The following is a 21,277-nucleotide window of genomic DNA, read 5'->3' as shown; positions in this document are numbered from 1 at the left end:
TTAATTTGCAGTGACAGATTATGCAGTTGCTTGCTTGGTGTATACTGCAGGTACAGTTCAGAACAGCCCATCCCAAAGCCTATTTGATATTCAGGTATCTAGATATGGCTTAAATTATTCCTTCTATGCAATATAATGGTAGTAATAGCACATCTCTCCAAACAACATGATTTGTGGTATAATTAATGGCCATAACACAGGACGAGTTATGCACCGGTGTTTAAATCTTAAGCATAATTATAAGCAATAGTAATAGTGATGCTTGCATTAGCGTGACCTGAAAAATATATATATAATTCAACAGAGCAGTGCTCACCACGGTGAAGTTCATGACCTTTAGAATCCATATGGTCAAGGCTAGGTTGACGATCATGGTGACAAGGAGGAGAAGGATGAAGAAATAGAGACAGCGCTTTCGCCAGCCATAAATCCCCACCGGGTAAACAGTAGCACATCCCGGCCTTTGGAGGGGGTTTGGCTGAGATGCCAGGATGTACTGCTCCTGAGTCATCTAGTGAGAAAGAACAGAAAGAGACAGAATTTGTTTCACATTTCTTAATTTTCACAAGCTTTTCTTCTTTAATGCAGTCGTGGTGCATCATCTATATATCTATTTTGAAAAAATGATCAAATTAATAAATTACATTTTAAAACATAATAAAACAGTTGTATTAAATTGTAATAATCCCAAAATGCTAATGGAAAACATTAAATCGATTTGAAATCAATTGTGAGACAAGTCTTTGTGTGTGTGTGATGCATAGTTGTTGCTTACGTGTAGTGTCTTATATATACAGTAGGTTCAATTAAGATATGAATGCTACCTCAGAAGACAGCTGCCTATGTAGGCAATACACAACAAGCCAGCTTGCTACAGTAGGTTTCACAACAAAGCTAGAAAGTGAAAAATAGTACTGGACAAGGAAATATGTGGGATGGGGAAAAAGTGGACAGATGATTGTCACTTCTTACACAAGCTCCATCTGTCAGTCACATAGTCCCTTTGCTTTTTAAGTCACAGTCTCTCAGCATGCATCGGCTCAACTAAAGACCTCAAGCACATCCGCTGCGAAAACTCCCCAACCTCTCCGTAACCTCAAAACTCCCTTTAGCTAGCTCTCCAGCTCAACAAAACTCTTCTTAAACTCCCTCCAAACACTCTTCAACAACTTTAAAATCTTCTCCACACTATTCACTCTTAAAAATAAATGCTCCAATTACAGCCTGATGTCAATAAATAACCTTTTTTTGTCAATTCAACTTTTTTATTTTGTAGTTCTTTAGAAAACGAGTGCTATAGAGGTAATGTTTCGATGTTAGAATACTTTCTCCTATCTCAGTTGTGCAGAGACAACTGTGTACAGACCATTCGTAGGTTGAGTTCCAGAGGAATATAAACACTTTGACTCTTTCAAAACATTGTTCTGTTTGTTCGAGCATGTCCAACTCTTTTGGCGCAACCAATGCAGTGAAGTTTGTGGATGAGACTACCTGTTTGACTGAAAAAAATACAGCCTTTTCTGGTGTTAGCTGGTCTCCAAGTCTGACCAAATTGGTCTAACTAGTCCCCCGACCTGGTCTCCAAGCTCAACCTGCAAAAAAGTTAAATCTAAAAACTGACAAAGAGACTCCAAAGACTCCAAATACTTCAACCCAGGCTGCAAAGAACACTGAAGAAGTAGGACTGCAGAATTTGGAAAATAATAATAATAATAATAATTATTATTATTATTATTATTATTATTATTATTATTATTATTATTATTATTATTATTATTATTATTATTATTATTATTATTATTATTATTATTATTATTATTATTATTATTATTATTATTATTATTATTATTATTATTATTATTATTATTATTATTATTATTATTATTATTATTATTATTATTATTATTATTATTATTTAACTCTGAAAACACACATTTGAATATTGCACTAAATCATATTGCAATTTTGGTTTTATTTGAATTAGTCAGGCCCTAGAGTGTCCCTCAACCTCTTCTGAAGCTCCTCTCCAAGCTCTTTAGCACTGTAAAACATCTAAACCTGCCTTAGCAATAGCCCTCTCACTTACACACTGGTAGCAATGACCTTTGCTGCTCCTGTTGTGGTGAGGAGTGAGTATGTGCACATTTTCTACATATGTGTGGCATGCAATGCGAAGAAAGTGGGTTTTAGTTGGTGCTGCGGAGTGTAGTTAATAGCCAGTTTCCACCAGTTTCACCACATGGGTGAAAGAGATCATTATTTTTCTCTATCCTCAAGTCCTCATCTGCTATAAATATCGAGTGTGATGGAGAGGGAAATATTGGATAGTTTTCACAACATTTTATTTTACCTTTCAGTCTCCCACACATTCTTTAGAGATACCGTTTTAGCCCATCTTTGTTTCTGCCATCCTTCTGGTATCGTCGTTATATCTCTCATTCCCAGTGTCTTCATATGTCCTCCCTTTTATACCACTTGGTGCAGTTCAGTACCCGATTTACTCCGCCCCGACCATCCCTCTCTATCCTTTCCTGTCTTGCTTGTGCTTTCTCTCTTTGTCTCTCCGGTTCCAATGCATTTCTAAAATTGATCTGACAGCGGAGTGATCCATCAAATGCATGTGCAGCCGAGCTGGACCAGAACGGCACCCTGCCTACAGCCTAACACTATTAACACGCTCACCAACTACTCACTCCCTCAGATTACATCTGCTTGTTCGAGCAGAACGAGAGAGAGACAAAAGAGGGAGGGGGGGAGGTCAGACAGACAAACAGAGCTATACACAGATATAAGTGCAGGGCAGGTAAATAACAAAAGCAGAGACTAAAGAGAAGGGTAAACCACTTGCCAAGTCAACAAGCTTGCCTAACTCCTAATTTAGCATCTATCATCATTATTTTTTATTCTTTTCAGTAACTGAATTTATTTATTTATTTATGTGTTCATTCATTTGTTTGTTTCGTTCGTTCATTCATTCATTTCATTTATGCAGTTTAACCCTTATGTGTTGCACAACATTTTAAAATAAAATAAAAATATGTTGTGTGTTTGATTTATACATCAGCACATAGCAGGGTTATTAAAACTAAAAGTTTGAATGTATATATATAATTCAAAATATTAACAAAAACTATAATGGCATCTCAGTGAGACTACAATAATACTGACATGCAGAACTAAACATTCACCATCATTAATTATGCTTTGCAATGAACAATCAGCTCATAAAACCAGATTATTTCAGTTTATACAGTATTACGTTTGTTATGGCGTACTGATTGAACATATGTCTTAAGGCTTCATTGATTGTAACTGTTCAATTATTTCTCTCAAATTTTCTCTTTTGAGGCAGAAAATTGGCCCTGACTTCATATCCCTCTGCCCAAAATTTTGGTGAAAAATGAAAGCAATAGACTATCCAATGTGTCATGATTGCTTTTTTCTTTATAAAAGGAACTATGCGTCATACAAAGCTGATTCAAACACACACACACACACACACACACACACACACACACACACACACACACAAATCTTGTAAGGAGGTACAGTAGCCTATTACCCTCTCTTTTAAACCTTGCTATCCCAGCAATACACCAGTAGATTGTGCTAACCTGCCCTGCTAATGATGTTTTACTACACTAGACAATATCTAGTCACAGCCTGCAAAGACTTCAAAGTCTAGACAGTCCTAGTTTGAAGTTTGAGGAAACAAAGATGGAATACAGCAATTTTTGCAGTAGAGTACTGAAGCATTTCTTTATTATTATTTCCCTCCTTACCAGTTTCCAGCAATTCATTCAGCTCCAGATACTCCATCTCTACTTTGTCTTCTTGATTATTTCAGCCGTAAATATGATATGCATATTGGTTTTACAAACGTTGTTAAGAGTTTAGGAAATGTAAGATTTAAGGCCCATTCACACCAGTGATGATAACTATAATGCAATAATATAATAATCGCACCACAGTCCACACCACAGCAATAACATTAACATCAGAGAAACGATAATGATGGAATCACTTTCAGAATAATTTTCCAGTGGGTGAACAATAAAAACATTGACATCCAGTCAGAATCCACTAGACTATAAAGAGCTTGAGCATTTAAAGTGGCAGACAACATAGTAAATGAAGTGTTTATATTAACCAGAACATTATCGTCAGTTGCTGTATATGCTAATATAGTTGTTGTTATGGTTATCGTTACAGTTACCATTTTTGGTGTGAACGGGCTTTTAATATTTGTTCACATTATCAGCAGTTTCACAGGCAAAAAAATATACATTGTCTATTGTCAAAAGGCACAGAAGTCACTTTCAATCTAAGCAGGTGTTGCCCCAACGCGACAAATCGGCATAACTAACTGTAACCCATTGCAAAACTTAGGCAGGGAAATTTCTCCCTCATGCAAAATAATAATAACTGCATGGATGCCTATTGAAATGACTGGATTGCACTAGCGAAAATTCACCAAACAATGGTAAATGTATCTGCACCTTTATGTTGTAAAATATCCTTGACTGAAACAGATTCACAATTATGACGTCATTCCTATACTAAATTTGTAAATGGTTCCCATCACGTGTAACCTTGCAACACATACTAAAAGAAGGTTTCTCATTAATGGTCAGCAAGTTCTTAATTCAACTCACATACTCTGAAAGTACAAGAATTCAGACAGTACTAGTTTTGACTAGAGCATGTTTTGTACTACTGTAGTAATGTTTGTTTTTTCATTTCCTCTTTAATTAAGTGTAACTATCATTTAAAACATGGTGATTTCAGCCAATCAGCTGTAATGTTGACATTGTCATGTTTCTTTATAAAGGTTAATATGTTTAATGTGAGTGTTACATGCAGTTCTGTTTTTGATCATTTATTTTCAAGTACTTTCAGCCTCTTCAGTTAATTATTACAAAAAAGTGTTTGTGTGTGTGTGTGTGTGTGTAAGAGAGAGAGAGAGAGATTGAGGGAGGCAGTGTTGTGTCAACCCAGTAGGAAAGAAGAATCCACTAAGCAAACAGACCCGAAAATATCACATCGTCTTCCGCCTTTTCACTGAATCAATACCAGCACAAATATTACTTCAATTTTGCGTGACATCGTGGTACACAGGCGCTAATGCTAAGCAGTATTAACAAATCGATACATCATTTAAAAAGGTCATATCAGTCAGGGATGTAATTTAATGCCAGGCAGCAGACAGCACAGATTTGCAGCTAATTAAATGTTGCCATCTCTGTACAAGCTCTCTGGCTTTTCAAAGGTGAATCAAGGCAGAAGTATCGACAGTTCTAGCTCTGCATAAACAGGGGCGACAGTCTTTCTGAAGTAAAGCCCCTCTGTTGTTAATCTGCTCCCTTTACTTCACGTTGAGCTCTTTTTGAGGTTCCCTCAAGGGTATCTCCATAGCAAGCTCAATCTTAATCAACATCTTACACTTTTAATTAGTGCGTTCTACTAGAACTGAATGCCAGTACCAAGACTTCGAGTCTAACGCGGTTTGTCAAGCTTCAAAGACACACGCTCGGTCGTGTCGCGTTATCACTCCAGTCTCAAATGTTGTGTATTAGATTAGAAAGCTTGGACTAGGCGAGGAAAATGGAGCAGGTGTCCTGTGCAATCCAGGCGCAATTATGACATCTTTCACGGCGTACGTTACAAGAGTGAGCGCAGCGTAGTTAAGACATTAGCCGCCTGAACGCTCAAAGCTTTCTGAAACGATCCCTCGTCATCCGAGTAGGAGGTTGAGGGTGGATCTGACAGCTTCGTGTGTTTGTGGCACACATCACATGAAATCACAGCAAGGAAAACACTAAATCATCTGCTAGGAAAACATACATTAGTAAGACTGATGGTGTGATTTTCTCTTCGTTTTTGCTTCAATGTGAGATTTTAGGGAGCATCTGGATAAAAATACGGCAGTGCTTTTTGGTGAAATTTCACAGAGAATGCGTAAATCTTACAATGTCTGTCTCTTTGTCTTGTTTGAGCAGAAACTGAAAATTACTTAAAACAACTTGCATTTACTCGATAGCAAAACTGAATAAGATACTGACAAATGTTTTGAGAGAATACTGATAGGCAATTTTCATATTTCTGCTAAAGAACACAGTAATTTGCCAATAGAGTGCTGCAGAGATGCGGTAATTTTTTAGGACAACCCAAAGTTAGCATGACCCTCGTTCCCTCGACAAAAAGCCAATATTGCAGAAAATAAACTCAGTGACCAACAAAAGTTTATAATACTTAAATTACACGAATTAACACAACGTTTTATGAATTCTGAAGCCTAAATACAATGGCCAGAAGTAAAACAGTTGCAAACAAACTACAACACAGTTGCACAGTTGACCACTAAGCTTCTGACAAAATCGACAAGTTTGAAAGTTTGTGTTAGAATAGCATGAGCACAACAAGGCTGTAAAAGCGGACTAGTGAGTAGATCAGTTGTCCTGATATGAAGTATTGGTTATAAGGTCTAATGTTCCAAACCTCTGTAGTCCTATTTGTTTGTTGTTAATAGCCACTTCTAAGCAATGGCTTTGCTTAAAAAAAGTATTCAAAAAGGGTATTTCTTATATATTTTAATATAATATACTAATGTATTTTATTTCGTAGAATAAAGTGTGAAAACATTTTGAGCTCGTGTTCCACAGACCTTGTTTCAGGCATTTATCAAATAAATAAATAAAATTAAAAATTAAAAACAAACCATTGACTTTGGGTTGATAAAACCAGAAGTGCAAATATGCTAACTATTTTTTACAAAGCAAACAGAATAAAATCACATTACAATTAAAACCAATTGGAAACTCCCAACCACTAGGGGCAATGAAAACTCCCAACAAAACTATATGAACATGAACCACATGCATTTTGAGCTGGAAATTGGATTGCTGGATTACTTCAGGGGATATCTCATTTAAGAAAAGTAACCGTTAAAAAACTGTCTCTTTCCTCATGAGGTGTACATTACTGTGATTTATTTATTTCTTTACAATGTAATGGTTACTTTGCTTCAATGATGTAAGCAAATAAGCTAACTGAGACTTGTTATAGCACTTGTATATCATTGCTCTTTTGTTGATTTTGATTGCTTCCATTGTCCTCATTTGTAAGTCGCTTTGGATAAAAGCGTCTGCTAAATGACTAAATGTAAATGTAAATATGGCCAAAAATCATCATCAATGGATTGCCCCTGTTGGTCAGGAGCATATATTTTGTGCTGTAAGTTGATACTGTTTTGTTTTGAACTATTATTTGCTTTGTAAGTTTTATTGCATTTTGCACCTGTCGGTGACCCTATTTAGATATCTTTGATGAGCTAAATGTGCTAATTATTTTTTGTAAGACTGTGCTGGTAGGAAAAAACAAACAATGAAACATGGTGGGTGGATGACGCAAGTTCAGTTTCCTACAAGGATTCACATTTCAGAGCTGCCAGGACATCTCCTGTGAGGTAAGAAAGAACAAAATGCATTGGAAAAGTATGTTACATGGTCTCTCACCATATGCAGGGGGCTTCCAACAAATACCTGAACATCCTGGCACTCAAGAGGGGATACAACATCCCCCAATTGTCCCGCCTGTTTTCTGCAGCACAGCCAAAGCGCACAAAGAGAGTCTAACTTAACTAGGGGAAAATTCACAAGTACTCCACCAGGCTGTTGCTACCTGCAGCCGTGCATCGAGCCTGAAGGGACCGGTGCCCGAGTTTTCCCTGTGTGACCCAGTATGGCAAGCCAAAATTGGAGTTTTCTGGCAGAAGCACCCTGATGTTTAAACAGTGGGTTTCTCCTCCCTGTAGCCACCGACCCTCGCACGCTGCTTTATTTGTGCACTCGGCGCCATGTGTGTTGACAAGGAGCCAGATATTGTCTTCTGTTCTCTCTTCGCTACCTGGGGAAGCTAATTAGGCTTCTATTTTAGAGGCTGCTAAGGGACAGGGACCACAGGCTGGAAAAAAAAGAGAATGTTCATGCAAAATATGCAAGCACAGCATTGTGTGACAACTTAGAAGAGTAATAAAAAAGCCTACATATGGGCCCAGATTGAACTACAAGGACTTTCGAGTGCTCAGATTGTCGCAACTTTGTTAGCTGGCATTCCACTACTGCTACATCACCCAGGTCAGCCGACTCGTTTGCCGGTTCTGTTTGTGACGTTATCTGTGACAGCGTAAGTCTTAGTAACTGCCTGAAATGCCTAGTGCTGACAAGCCTCACCCCCTTGCCAGCCTGTCAATCAAATACACTGCTGGTTGACACATGATAGATCTCCACTCCTATGGGAGAAGCTTGGTGGCATTCACTTAAATCCAAAGCCCCATAACAGAGGTAAACATTACATGCTCCAGCAGAGGCCACCTGCCACAGCTGTGAATTGTTTCAGGTTCGCACACCTAGCTATATCCAAACACATAACGGTTCTATATGCATCTTTGTTGCACAACAAAAACAGCCCCAGGCGCTTTTCTTTTTTAACTAAACCCCATGTGTGAATAGCTCAAACTTACATTAAAGGTTTAATTGCTTAAAAGCAAATGTGTGTTGTAGTACGAGCCCAAACTAAATATATGCATTAACTTAGTATGTCGAAATCTTCTGAAGCATCAAAACAGCGTAAAGTTCACGTATCTCTAACCATGATGCTTTTTTAAAAGGTCTTCGCTTCACCGACGCACTGTATGCTACAGTTTGACCTTATTCGGAACAGGGTGGCTGAAAGGGGTCTGGTCTAGTCTGGGCCACGCTGTCAAAACAAGGAACCTCAGGAGGCAAGACAGAAAAGGCCTTCATGCTGTATTAATGAGACTAAGTTGATATCCAGCAGCGGCAACTGGTGCTTCTCAAGAGTGGGGAAGCACAGATGTCATTTATCAATGGCAAAATGTGTACAAGGATCTATTTTGCAATAGAAATGTAGCTGGAAGACAATACTTCACAAATTATTATTAAGTCCTGGTTTATCAGGGGACAAGATTATAAATGCTAAATGAATCCTGAATTTAGAATAGCATACTAGATCATTGCTCTTAAAGTCACCATGAAATCAAAACAGCGAGTCACTATGTATATATATATATATATATATATATATATATATGAAGATTATTTGTTATGCATGATTGACACATTTTGATCAAATTTTAGTGGATGCCATGCTTCCCATGCAGCCACTGTTTTCCAGATCTCCTCATTCAGTCCTGGAAGTCTGCAGTCATGACTTAGTGCTCAGATAAGAAACCAAGCAAGTCCAAGACAAAGAGGCAAAAGGACATAGCTGAAGAACTTAACGATAAGATAGCATGATAACAACGGTTTTGTTAACTACAGACACTACAATTGTTTGAACTGCCAGCTATCGAACTTGTCATGTGTATGTGTGCACACCAAGCGAGTAAGAGGCATGCACAAAGCATTTTAAAAAGATAAAGTGTTTTAAGAATCCTCATCTTTGTTCATTTGAGAGAAGTCAGATGGCTACAAACCGATACATACACACACAGCCAATCTAATAGCATGTCCTTACATTCAATAGTTCACAATTTTGTTTGTTCGTTCCCTTGCTACGCTTTTTGATTGAGCCTTACTTAGGGAAGAATACAGCAGCCCCTGCAAACAAACCCAATGTGACCTTCGCTAAGTCATGGATCCAGCAAGTGCATGTATGTGTGTCTGTGTTATAAATGTAGGGTTGTGTCTAGATGTAATCAGCTGACCAGAAAGGCGTGCAGCTCGAAGCTTTAGTGAAAGACATGAAATCAATGGGACAGCAGAGCAGCCCGTAGAGGGAGGGTATTAAATATGAGGCAGGGAGGTTTAGGCCCAGCTCAAGGCATGCAGGTAAGCGACAGATGCGTGTGTAAATCTCATCTGTTGACAGAATCAGTGAACGCTCTTTATGATGCCGCCAAACATAGACGTTTTCTGGCTAGTGGTTATAAAGAAAACCGCTGTCAATGCTAAATATGCTGATGCCCACATCCTTCTCAAAGCAATCCTTCTCACTACACTTCTTTTTTAGAAACACCAGTGCAATTCTGGAATAGCTCAACTGCAAATGAAAAACTGTCATTATTTACTGATCGTTCCCTCATTTTTTTCCAAAACCTTATGTTGTTATTTTCCATAAAACACAACAGGAGAATTATTTGAAGAATCACCACACAATCTTCACATGTAGCCGCATAATAGCTTAGCGTGGAACAAACCCATCAGTGAATAAATCATTCTTTTGAGCCAGTTCTTAGCAAATAAACCAATCGATTTGGTTCATAAATCGAACCAATACATTTTTCACAAATGTCAGCTCACTAACTCAAAGATACAGTCTCAGCAGTTCTCATGTTAACAGCTTACTGGACAGGAAAATTATCAGTAAATCACATTTCTGTTTGTTCCGCATTATCTTGCAAAATCAGAAGACTTGTAATATACAGCATGTGTGGAACAGATTCAACTTGATCATTGAATGACAATTTTGTGTCATATGGGTTAAAAACAACAGGGAAAGCAAGTAATGAAAGAATGCTGGGCTAAATATTCTAATAAAGACAGTTTCCAAAAATCCAACCAGATTAAAGTTGTTTCTGGTTTATCTAAGCAGATCCAGAGCTGTGTTTCCCAAAAGCATTATAAGCCTAAGTAGATCACAGAAATCACAGGCACCAATGCAATCTACACAGTCCAGGTTGTTCTAAGGTACATGGTTGATCTTCTGGACTGGATTCGAACTGGTGGAAAACCCAATAATGTTCCAAAAACCACTTCTTGACCACTTTAAGCTGGTCTACAAGGGTTTTCACAAAGAAATGCATGTTAGAACACCTATTACTTACGTTTTTCAGCCAGGTTTGGCTAGGCCCTTTGAATTAAGTGGAAGCCTGTTCTACACAAATCCACTTCTGCAGGAGGTCCTGGTGACTGCAGGATTGACTAAAATTTGCCACCTGTTTACCACCGTGGGGTGGATGTCTGCAAAGAACTTGGCAGCAATGCTCAGTATCACGTCTGTCCACCTGGCACAGAGGCTGTTGACTGGACTGTGAAGACATACGTCAGACCCCAGGTATTCACTGCAGACCCCCAAAGGTAGACGAAGGATTCAGTACAAACTCCCCATCGAGAAGAGCATTGGTGACCTTCACTGGTGATTGTGCTTGACATAATAGCTACAAACAAACACAGCAGATACCTGAAACCAGCAGTTGGGAAGGATACCGCTTTTGAAAGAAGCGATAAATAGTTTTCCGGAATCATAATCATACCAGTCAAGACTGGAACCAATGTTTCCAAAACTAAAATGGGGGGTGACAAGCTGAGGAAGGTATTTATTACCAATGTTTTCCCATTTATGGCTCAAAGTTTATTCTATTGAGAAGGCAGGAATGGTGATATAGGTTGATCCTAAAAGGTAGTGACAGGTAGGGGCCAACCAATATAGTTTTCGGTTTGAGGGCTTTAATAACTTCTTAGCTGGAAATTGAATTTACATGCTTCCCAGTAAACTACCCAATCTAGCTGGGACTTTGTGACCTTCAAGAGCAAGTAAGAGATTAATGAGTGTATTTGTGAAGTGTCAAGAGAGGGTCTTCAACAAATTTACTGTTGAATAACATTGTATTGTTGGCTGATTGTTCTCTGCATTATTTTTTTTTTTTTTCCAGTTTCCTTTTTCTATAGCAAATACTGCTTGACATATGTGAAGGTATGTGCATGTGATTTCAATGTGCATGTGAAATCGTATTTTGGTAAACGGGGTGTTTAAAATACGCCAAAAATACTTTATTACTTTGATACACTCAGGTTCTCTCAAGGGAACGTGAGCCGTTGGCTTTTGCATCCCATAAATAATTTCAGGCCTCTTTTTATGCAGTTCACAGTCGGCTCACATATGTGAAGGCCAAACATAGATGCATCCCACTCACTCCTAACATACACGTACATACAAACACACTCGCTGTACACATGAATTCACACTTTGATGGTTGATCCCAGCTGTAAAAATATTTTGATAATAAGTTGTGAACAGGTTGTGATAACGGTTTATCCTACATTCAGTATTTAATACAACAGATGTCTGTTTTTTTTTTGTTTTTTTTATATGCGTTTTCACAATATTACAGAAACATTGTTATGACATTGTTAGCAGGTTTTAAGAGCCCCATTACCACATCCAACCTGGTATGGCATATGCCATCATCAAAATGTTTTTGCCACATACATCTTTTGATTTAAATGGCTTAAAGATAACATAACATTCTAATAGCAAGCGAAAGAGAGGGGAATGAAATGAGGGATGAGACTTCAGTCTTTTTATATTTTTTCATGATAATTTATCATCCTGAATTCAAATAAATCTGAATAACTGACATATTACCAGCGCTCTAGACGTATTTTTTTAAATTAACCTGTAGGCAACCTACACTTAAATGTTATGACTCTCATATATTATTTTCATAACTTTTTTGGTAAGTTATTGATATAATTTGTCATGAGGTAACGGTTTCTTTCTTCAAAACAAACACACAAAAGAAAAACACTGTAAGACTTCCTGTGTGCACTGCTCTACTCAGTTTAATGTTTTTATTATTATTATTATTATTATTATTATTATTATTCACATGTGAGAAAGTTGTCTTGTGCGCCCAATAAAATTATCTTCCATTTACAATACAATGTATTCATTCATTCATTCATTCATTCATCCATTCATTCAAACTTTGATTTTCAGCATTGTGCAATGCCGTAAAAATGTTTTGTCTATTCGATATTCCTGACATTTTAACAGTACTGTGTAATGCTACGCTACATAGAAAATGGACTGTCTTTCATCTGACTTCAGTACAAAATTAATCCTGGATGGGTGTCTCTTGCTTCCTCCCTCTTCCTTTCTCTTATCCTCTCGCTCCTCCCTAAATTTATGTTGTTTTGATGTGGAGCCATTTATCTGCCGAGTTAGTTTAGTGTTTTTCACATAATGCGGCAGAGAGGAGGAAAGAGAGAGTGAGAGAGATAGAGGCAAAGAGGACGACATACAGTACCATATATCAGAAAGCACCCTCACTTCACCCTTCTCAAAATACATAAACAACTCAGATGAGGACGAGTATCTCATTCTAGAGAAGTGTCATACACTACAGTGGAGTTAAGTTTTTTGTCGCACTAGAGCAGCAGCTCTCCAAACAAAATGATATTTTGAATAATTGTCATACCTCTTGATTAGATAAATAAGCCATCTACATCCAGCATCTCCCATAGAGTAGCTATGCGACCTAAATGTGAAAATGTCACTTGACAAGATTGTAGATAAGATACTTACACTGTGCTCAAAGCACAGTTTAAGGGTAATCATCTTGATACAGGTCAAACATATCAAACGCTCGAGACTATTGTGTTCCTCCAAAAACAAAATGAGTTAATGGGAAGACACAGTTACACAATAGCAACCTGACTTCCCATGCAGAAAACAACCTAGTCTCTCAGTCCGGTCAGGCCAGACTGTTGACTGGTTTGAGAAGGGTTTTGGACACTTTTCTGCTGGCCTCCAAGCTAAATCAGCTAAAAACCAGCTTGGCCATGCTGGGTGTCTAGAGTAAAGCAGCTAACGCCAGCAAACTTGTTTACACTATTAAACATTTGGTTCTGTTTTGGCATATATTATGGTTCCAAGACGAGCCTTTAATGCCCATGCAACTCTTCTATTGCATAAAGGGTTCTATATTGGCATCCATGTTTCCATGAAGAAACTTTAACATCCATGCAACTTTTCAATTGTACAAACGGTTTTATAGTGGGGGAAAAAAAAAAAAACGGTTCTTTAGATTATTAAAATGTTCTTCACACTAAAAAAAAAAGTGGGTTTCCCCAAAGGTTTTCATTGCCAAGGTGGCACAGAAGCTGCATCTGACATTGCTTGTTTATTTACACAGACTGCCTAATGCTGCTCAAAGGCAGCATAAGTTATTTATGCCATATTTACACAACAATTGCATAATGTTATGATATTAATGTAATTTTAAACAGCCTACATAAAATATATAAATTATGCAATAAAACAAGAAAAAAAAACAGGAACTCATTATAGAGCAGGACTGCAATATTATGACAAAAATCATTATTTTTGATTACTGCCCTTGATATTGTAATAATTATTATTAATGTCGATTAACAGAATACATTAAATATTTTTTACTTGTTTTAGTTTTGCAACTTGAGCAGATCGACAGTAACTGTAATGCCCAATCCACGTTTTATTCATTTTCATATTTCACTTAAATCACGACAGTTGTAATGGTTTAGGTTTAATTATGCAGTGGCATTTTTTGTCCCCGTATCTTGAACTTTGGGTTTTTTTTTTTTTTTTCCATTTTGCCACCTATAAAACTCCAACCTTGGAGTGTAAGTCTGGTTTTAGCCGTTTTTACTGACACAGGGGAGTAATAAATTCATCCAAGCTGGTGGACAAATCAAGATAAATGTAAATTGTAAATAGATTTTCATTAAATACTGACAAAAATCTAATTCATAATGAAATTTACTCATCCTCATGTTGACATACAAACCTGTATGACTTTCATCTGTGGAACACCAAAACAGGATATTTTGAAAATTAGGGGTGTAACAATACATTCATACCACAATTTGTTTCAATACATGACACAATACGATATGATACAATTATCTTCCGATTCAAAATTCTCATGACTTGTAATAAAATGATTGTTCATACGTGGGCAGTTAACAAAGATTACTGTTCATTAAAATGGTAAATTTGGTATTATATCGGTGATATATTTTGACACAATATCTAGGGTGAATATTTCTGGGTGAACTATCCATTTAAGGCAGTTGTCTATGTAGGATACAGACAACAGGGCAGTTCACTAGGTTTTTAGAACAGGGCTAATGTATAAAAAAAAAAATACATGTCTCACACTGACCTACATGAATGCATCACAGAGCAGCGGCTCTTAGACGTGCATAAACTCATAAACACAGAAGAGATTTGTTTATGTGGGTAAAACTGGCACTCACTGTGCAAAATCCCCCATCAAGTTAACCTGAACCTCATAACTCAGTGTGTGTGTGTGTGTGTGTGTGACAGAGAGGGAGAGTATATGCAGGCAAACCATTCATTATAGCATTTACATAATTTATCTGCTCACCTAGTCCCGTTACACAGGCTTTTATATCCGACAGTGTTAAACACAGTGTGAGTGTGTGAGTCCATGTGCACATGCAATAAACGATGACGCAGATTGTGTCCTCAGCGCTGTCAGAGAAAGTATAACTCTTCACCTCATTTTCACTATAAATTCAGTGCGAGCACATCTTTATAGCATTCAGTGTTAGGAAACTAGTCTCAAATCATGCAGTCTAGTTCAGCTTATTCTAGTCAAGAACCGCCCACTTAGGAAGAACAGATTAACTCACATATTAAGCAATTCATCATGATTTTTATGTGGGCTAAGATATGCGTACAGTGCACGTGACAAATTTAATCATCAGCACAAGTACTGTATGACTGTACTGTATGTAAACAGTCAAAAGTTTGCAAATCCTCTGTACACTCAGCTCATGTATGCACCAAACAAACTTTTTTTATTTATTTAGTTTAGTTAATTTTGTAATTAGTTTCTCCACAAGGGGGCAACACTGCCTCCGACCGCTGTTTCACAGTCGACAAATAAATTATTGTAACAAAAAACAACAACAATAAACTACAAGAGACCACAACAACAATAGACGAGCACTTCTGTGTAAGAGATGCACACAATTCAAGTTTAAATGTGTATAAACACATTTGTATCGCTTATATCTAGTGCAATGAATCGCGATTAATCGCATCCGAAATAAAAGTTTTTGTGTACATAATATATGTGTGTGTACTTTGTATATTTATTATGTATATATACAGTATATAAATACACACACATGCATGTATATATTTAAAGGGTTAGTTCAGCCAAAAATGAATATTCTGTCATTAATTACTCACCCTCATGTCGTTTCAAACCCGTAAGACCTTCATTCATCTTCGGAACACAAATTAAGATATTTTTGATGGAATCTGAGAGCTGTTTGACCCTGCATAGACAGCAACGCAACTGAAATGTTCCCAAGTCCAGAAACGTAGCAAGGAGATCTGTAAAATAATCCATGTGACATCAGTGGTTCATCTGCAATTATATGAAGCTATGAGAATACTTTTTGTGCGAAAAAAAAAAAACTTTATTCAACAATTTGTGAAACATAGCAAGGAGATCTGTAAAATAATCCATGTGACATCAGTGGTTCATCTGCAATTATATGAAGCTATGAGAATACTTTTTGTGCGAAAAAAAAAAAACTTTATTCAACAATTTGTCTCCTCCGCATCACCCTGGTGCCATTTTGGAGAATATCCGCTGGACGTAAACAACGTATGCTGTTCTGTGTCAGCTGCGTCACGCCGGATCCGTTTCCTACGTTGTTGAGATTTAATCTGAACGGAAACAGCGTATCTATGTGACGCAGCTGACACAGAACAGCATACGCTGTTTACAGGGTGATGAGGAGGAGACGAATTGTTGAATAAAGTCTTTTTTTTTTTTTTTCGCGCACAAAAAGTATTCTCGTAGCTCTGTAATTGCAGATGAACCACTGATGTCACATGGATTATTTTACCGATCTCCTTGCTACGTTTCTGGACTTGGGAACATTTCTTGGGGGGAAAAAAAACATTATGTTCATATATTAAATATATTTATATAATACAAATTATATGAATATAAATATATACATGTAAATATTTTTTCAAAATATATGCTGTATGTGTGTGTATTTTGATATGCATAATAAATATACACCGTACATACACATATATTATATAAACAAAAACTTTTATTTTGGATGCGATTCATCGCGATTAATAATTGCCCAGCACTACATATAACTTTAAAAAAAAAATAGTGCAGACAATGGAGAAGAATGAAACTTTCTAGTGCCTGTGTTCGAATGAAGTACACTATTTTAATGGCTGTTGAAAAGTGTTTTATTTTGGCTGATTGTTCTCAGAATTACAGTTTCTTTTTAAAATTTCTTACATGTTCTATATCAAATAATGAATGAATGAATGAATGATGCATTTATATAGTGCTTTATTGTGTATTGCTGTACACCCAAAGCACTTTACAATCATGTTGGGGGGTCTCTAATGCTTGGGCTATGTGAAGACGATGTATGTGTGAAATTGTTCTTTGATAAATGGAATGTTTAAAATTTAAACCTTCTCTAGAATGTCCAAAAATACTCTTAAAACACTTTTTCTACTTCGAGAAAAATATGTATATGTATGCTTAATGCTGCTGTTCTATGTTTTTCACTTTGTATAAATAAGGGTGTAATCTTAAAAAGGGTTATAATGCATGATGGCTCAGAGTAAAATATAAATTATATCAGTGAACAAGTATATATCCCAGTTAAACATCCTCTTAAGCAGCTTCAATGTATTTTGTTACGTTATGTCATTAGCCTGCAGGGAAGCTTGATTAGAATTTAACTAAACATTATAAGTAGGTGGTAGCTTGGCAAGCAACGTTTTAAAAGTACATTCCTCAACAGTGATGCAAGAGAGCCAAGTTGCTATATCCGGTTCTCTATTTTATCGGCCAAGTTGTTTATCCCGGGAATAAGTAAAACAAATATCATTTAGTATGGCAGAATGTAGCAATGGCCGTATTGTCTCCTTTTACAAAATCCTACTTTAAAAGTTGGCCATATTCCAGCTGCTCTCTAAATCTGACATTATCATCATATATGCCATCACAGCATAAGTGATCTGAATATGAATTTGTGTGCATGCAGCGCGTCTCTATGTCTGCTGCGTGTTTAAAGAGCCTAGAGCATGTGAACATGTGTTTATGTGATTTCTCCAATCTGGAAGACAGTGACTGCTGCTTATTTATGATAATGCAATATTCGTGACCTTCAAAGGAAGCAGGTCAAATCCTCTCTGCACCAATAATGAAGACACAAGTGCCTCCCACACCGTGAAATTGCATAAAACATGCAATATGACACAATGAAATATACATAATGGGATTTTTCCCATGAGGTTGAAATTATGGTGAGGAAAGGACAAGAATGTCATCAAGACACCTGTATAATGATTAATAGTTTGAATAATAATCATAAAGAGTGACCAGACGACCGTGATAATGTCAGAGAACAATGTCATTTTAATGTAAATTTATAACTAGAGCTACGATTTTCAGCAAAGATCCTAAAAATATTTATTTACAGTATATACGTGTATACAGATAGATATAGTATGTCTATTTATAGTAAATGCACAAAAAGGAAATGCTTTTCACACATAGCTCTCTCACTCACACAAACCCTTCTGACTGCAGTAGCATGATATAATCTATTAATTTTCATTTGTTTCATATTCTCATTACGCCACAATTGTTAATGAACACAAACACTGCATGCTTTGTTATGCAAATGAACCCTAACCATCTCCAGCTCTAATAGTTCTCATTTAAGGGACCAGAGGTCACTCTCTTCCTTTATCGGCAACACCATCTGAAAAGGGGGCTTGACCTGCTGTTATCTTACAAATGGAGAGAGAGAAAAGCTCAGCCAGAGGAATGGTTCTCTATTTAATTAAAGTAATGATTTTATTATCAATCAAAACCAGCATTTGATGAAGTTACAGTACCAGAGGTGAAAACAAGACTTGTGTATTTCCTTCTTCACACACAGCTATGTTTTCTCTGTGTTTTTTTTTTTTGGTTTGTTTTTTTTTCTGAACAAAAAAAAGATATATGAAACAATAAATTTATATATAATGAATTCCTTTTATAACATAAAACATTAATCACATAAAAAGACAACAAAATGTCAATATGGCACCAAGTGTATTAAATAATGTATGTGCTGTTTATACAGAAAAACCATCAAGAAATGGGTCAGTGCTGTTATGCAGTACATTTTTAACTCGAAGCTTTGAAAAAAAAAAAATGAATATACCACATTTTCAAAAATATGCTCTATAGTTTAAATAAATTATGTATAATTTAATTAATTACTCAAAACCATAATAGTATTCATTAAATCCATTGCTAATATTCACTAATATTTGGGCTGCATTTGCTTTTCCCTCCAAAAATAATATTACTACCTGGTGCATGATGGATGGAAAGTGATATTGAGGACACAGGTAAAAAAACATAAAATGATCATCAATTTAAATATGTTCTCAAGAAAACATTATTAGAAAAAAAAAGAAAGAAACAGAATATTTCTTTCATTACGCCACAATTGTTAATGAACACAAACACTGCATGCTTTGTTATGCAAATGAACCCTAACCATCTCCAGCTCTAATAGTTCTCATTTAAGGGACCAGAGGTCACTCTCTTCCTTTATCGGCAACACCATCTGAAAAGGGGGCTTGACCTGCTGTTATCTTACAAATGGAGAGAGAGAAAAGCTCAGCCAGAGGAATGGTTCTCTATTTAATTAAAGTAATGATTTTATTATCAATCAAAACCAGCATTTGATGAAGTTACAGTACCAGAGGTGAAAACAAGACTTGTGTATTTCCTTCTTCACACACAGCTATGTTTTCTCTGTGTTTTTTTTTTTTGGTTTGTTTTTTTTTCTGAACAAAAAAAAGATATATGAAACAATAAATTTATATATAATGAATTCCTTTTATAACATAAAACATTAATCACATAAAAAGACAACAAAATGTCAATATGGCACCAAGTGTATCAAGAAATGGGTCAGTGCTGTTATGCAGTACATTTTTAACTCGAAGCTTTGAAAAAAAAAAAATGAATATACCACATTTTCAAAAATATGCTCTATAGTTTAAATAAATTATGTATAATTTAATTAATTACTCAAAACCATAATAGTATTCATTAAATCCATTGCTAATATTCACTAATATTTGGGCTGCATTTGCTTTTCCCTCCAAAAATAATATTACTACCTGGTGCATGATGGATGGAAAGTGATATTGAGGACACAGGTAAAAAAAACATAAAATGATCATCAATTTAAATATGTTCTCAAGAAAACATTATTAGAAAAAAAGAGAAAGAAACAGAATATTTCTTAATAAATTACTAGATTTCCATGTTAAAAGCCTGGGGATATGGGGAAAAAAATACAAAACCCATGCAAACCAAATTAGTGAAGTAAAATCATTTAAAATTCAGTCATATGTTCAGTTAATTGTGATATCATTATTGAACATAGCTAACTAACATGATTTGAAATCATTTGCTTTTAATATGTTATATTAAGACACACGATGGAGACTTTAAAATGTAGGCACAGTAGGAATGACCCAAATACAATATTAAATACAGCATGAAATAAAAGCTGTCACATCTCACTTATCAAAGCTGAGAGGTTGGGCTCCAGAGGCCTTTTTTTGTTTGTTTGTTTGATTGATTGATTGATTGATTGATTGATTGATTGATTGATTGATTGATCTATGAAACTGATTTACTAGTTTGTACACAATGTGCTCTACATTTCACTCCACACCAAATGTTTCATTTCTCCATAAAGCACACAAAAAAGCTAGAGAATGGTATTTCACTTTCTGTGGAACTTCACAATAGGAGGAAGAGAGATGAATTTCCTACTGTTCCTCATCTTTGAAAAGAGCAACAGGATGTCAAACCCGTTTGTGAATCTGGGATAAAACACAGACTCACTTCTCAGCCAGTTATCAACTCTTTGTGGATTGTAGGAAACTGCATTTATAATGTCCAGCAAGGCAGTCATGGTCCCTAATTATAACACTTCCCAGTGGGAGTGCACAGGACTGGGACAGAGAAAGACAACAATGTAGAAAGACAGACAGAGAGAGGGAGGGGATTAGTGAGGGCCCAGGGATACATAAAGAGGGTGAACGTTAGGGCTGCACGATAAATCGCATGCGATATTTAACGCGCATCTTATCAGTAAAGCCGGTTCTGTAATCAGCGGTAAATCTCCATCACCTGCGTGCTATAAATATCGCATGCGATTTATCGTGCAGCCCTAGTGAACGTGATTTGACCAAGTACAACATGTTCCTGGATCAACATCCTTGTTGATCCTGGAACATCATTCCAATCAACCAATCAGAATTGAGAGATAACTTTTCAGGAAATGTCAGTTTTAGGCTTACAATCAGGATTAGGTGCTTCTACACCCTTGTTAATCAGCTATCATTTCCCTCTGATTTTAGGAATAAATTATGGGTAAGGCTGGGT

General features: G+C 36.4%; 1 protein-coding gene across 1 annotated transcript in view; it reads right to left on the bottom strand.

Annotated features, from left to right (window-relative positions):
- Positions 1–21,277, bottom strand: part of LOC107656592 (zeta-sarcoglycan-like) — a 269,237-nt gene that overhangs the window by 109,510 nt on the left and 138,450 nt on the right. Inside the window, exon 2 of the mRNA XM_016444488.1 lies at positions 317–511. Coding sequence (XP_016299974.1) covers positions 317–511 — 195 coding nt within the window. The remainder of the gene's footprint in view (positions 1–316; positions 512–21,277) is intronic.

The sequence above is a fragment of the Sinocyclocheilus anshuiensis genome, unplaced genomic scaffold, assembly GCF_001515605.1.
Source record: "Sinocyclocheilus anshuiensis isolate Anshui unplaced genomic scaffold, SAMN03320099.WGS_v1.1 scaffold85, whole genome shotgun sequence".
Taxonomy (NCBI): domain Eukaryota; kingdom Metazoa; phylum Chordata; class Actinopteri; order Cypriniformes; family Cyprinidae; genus Sinocyclocheilus; species Sinocyclocheilus anshuiensis.
Note: the sequence above shows the minus strand (reverse complement) of the source record. Positions and strands in the feature narration are given on the sequence as shown.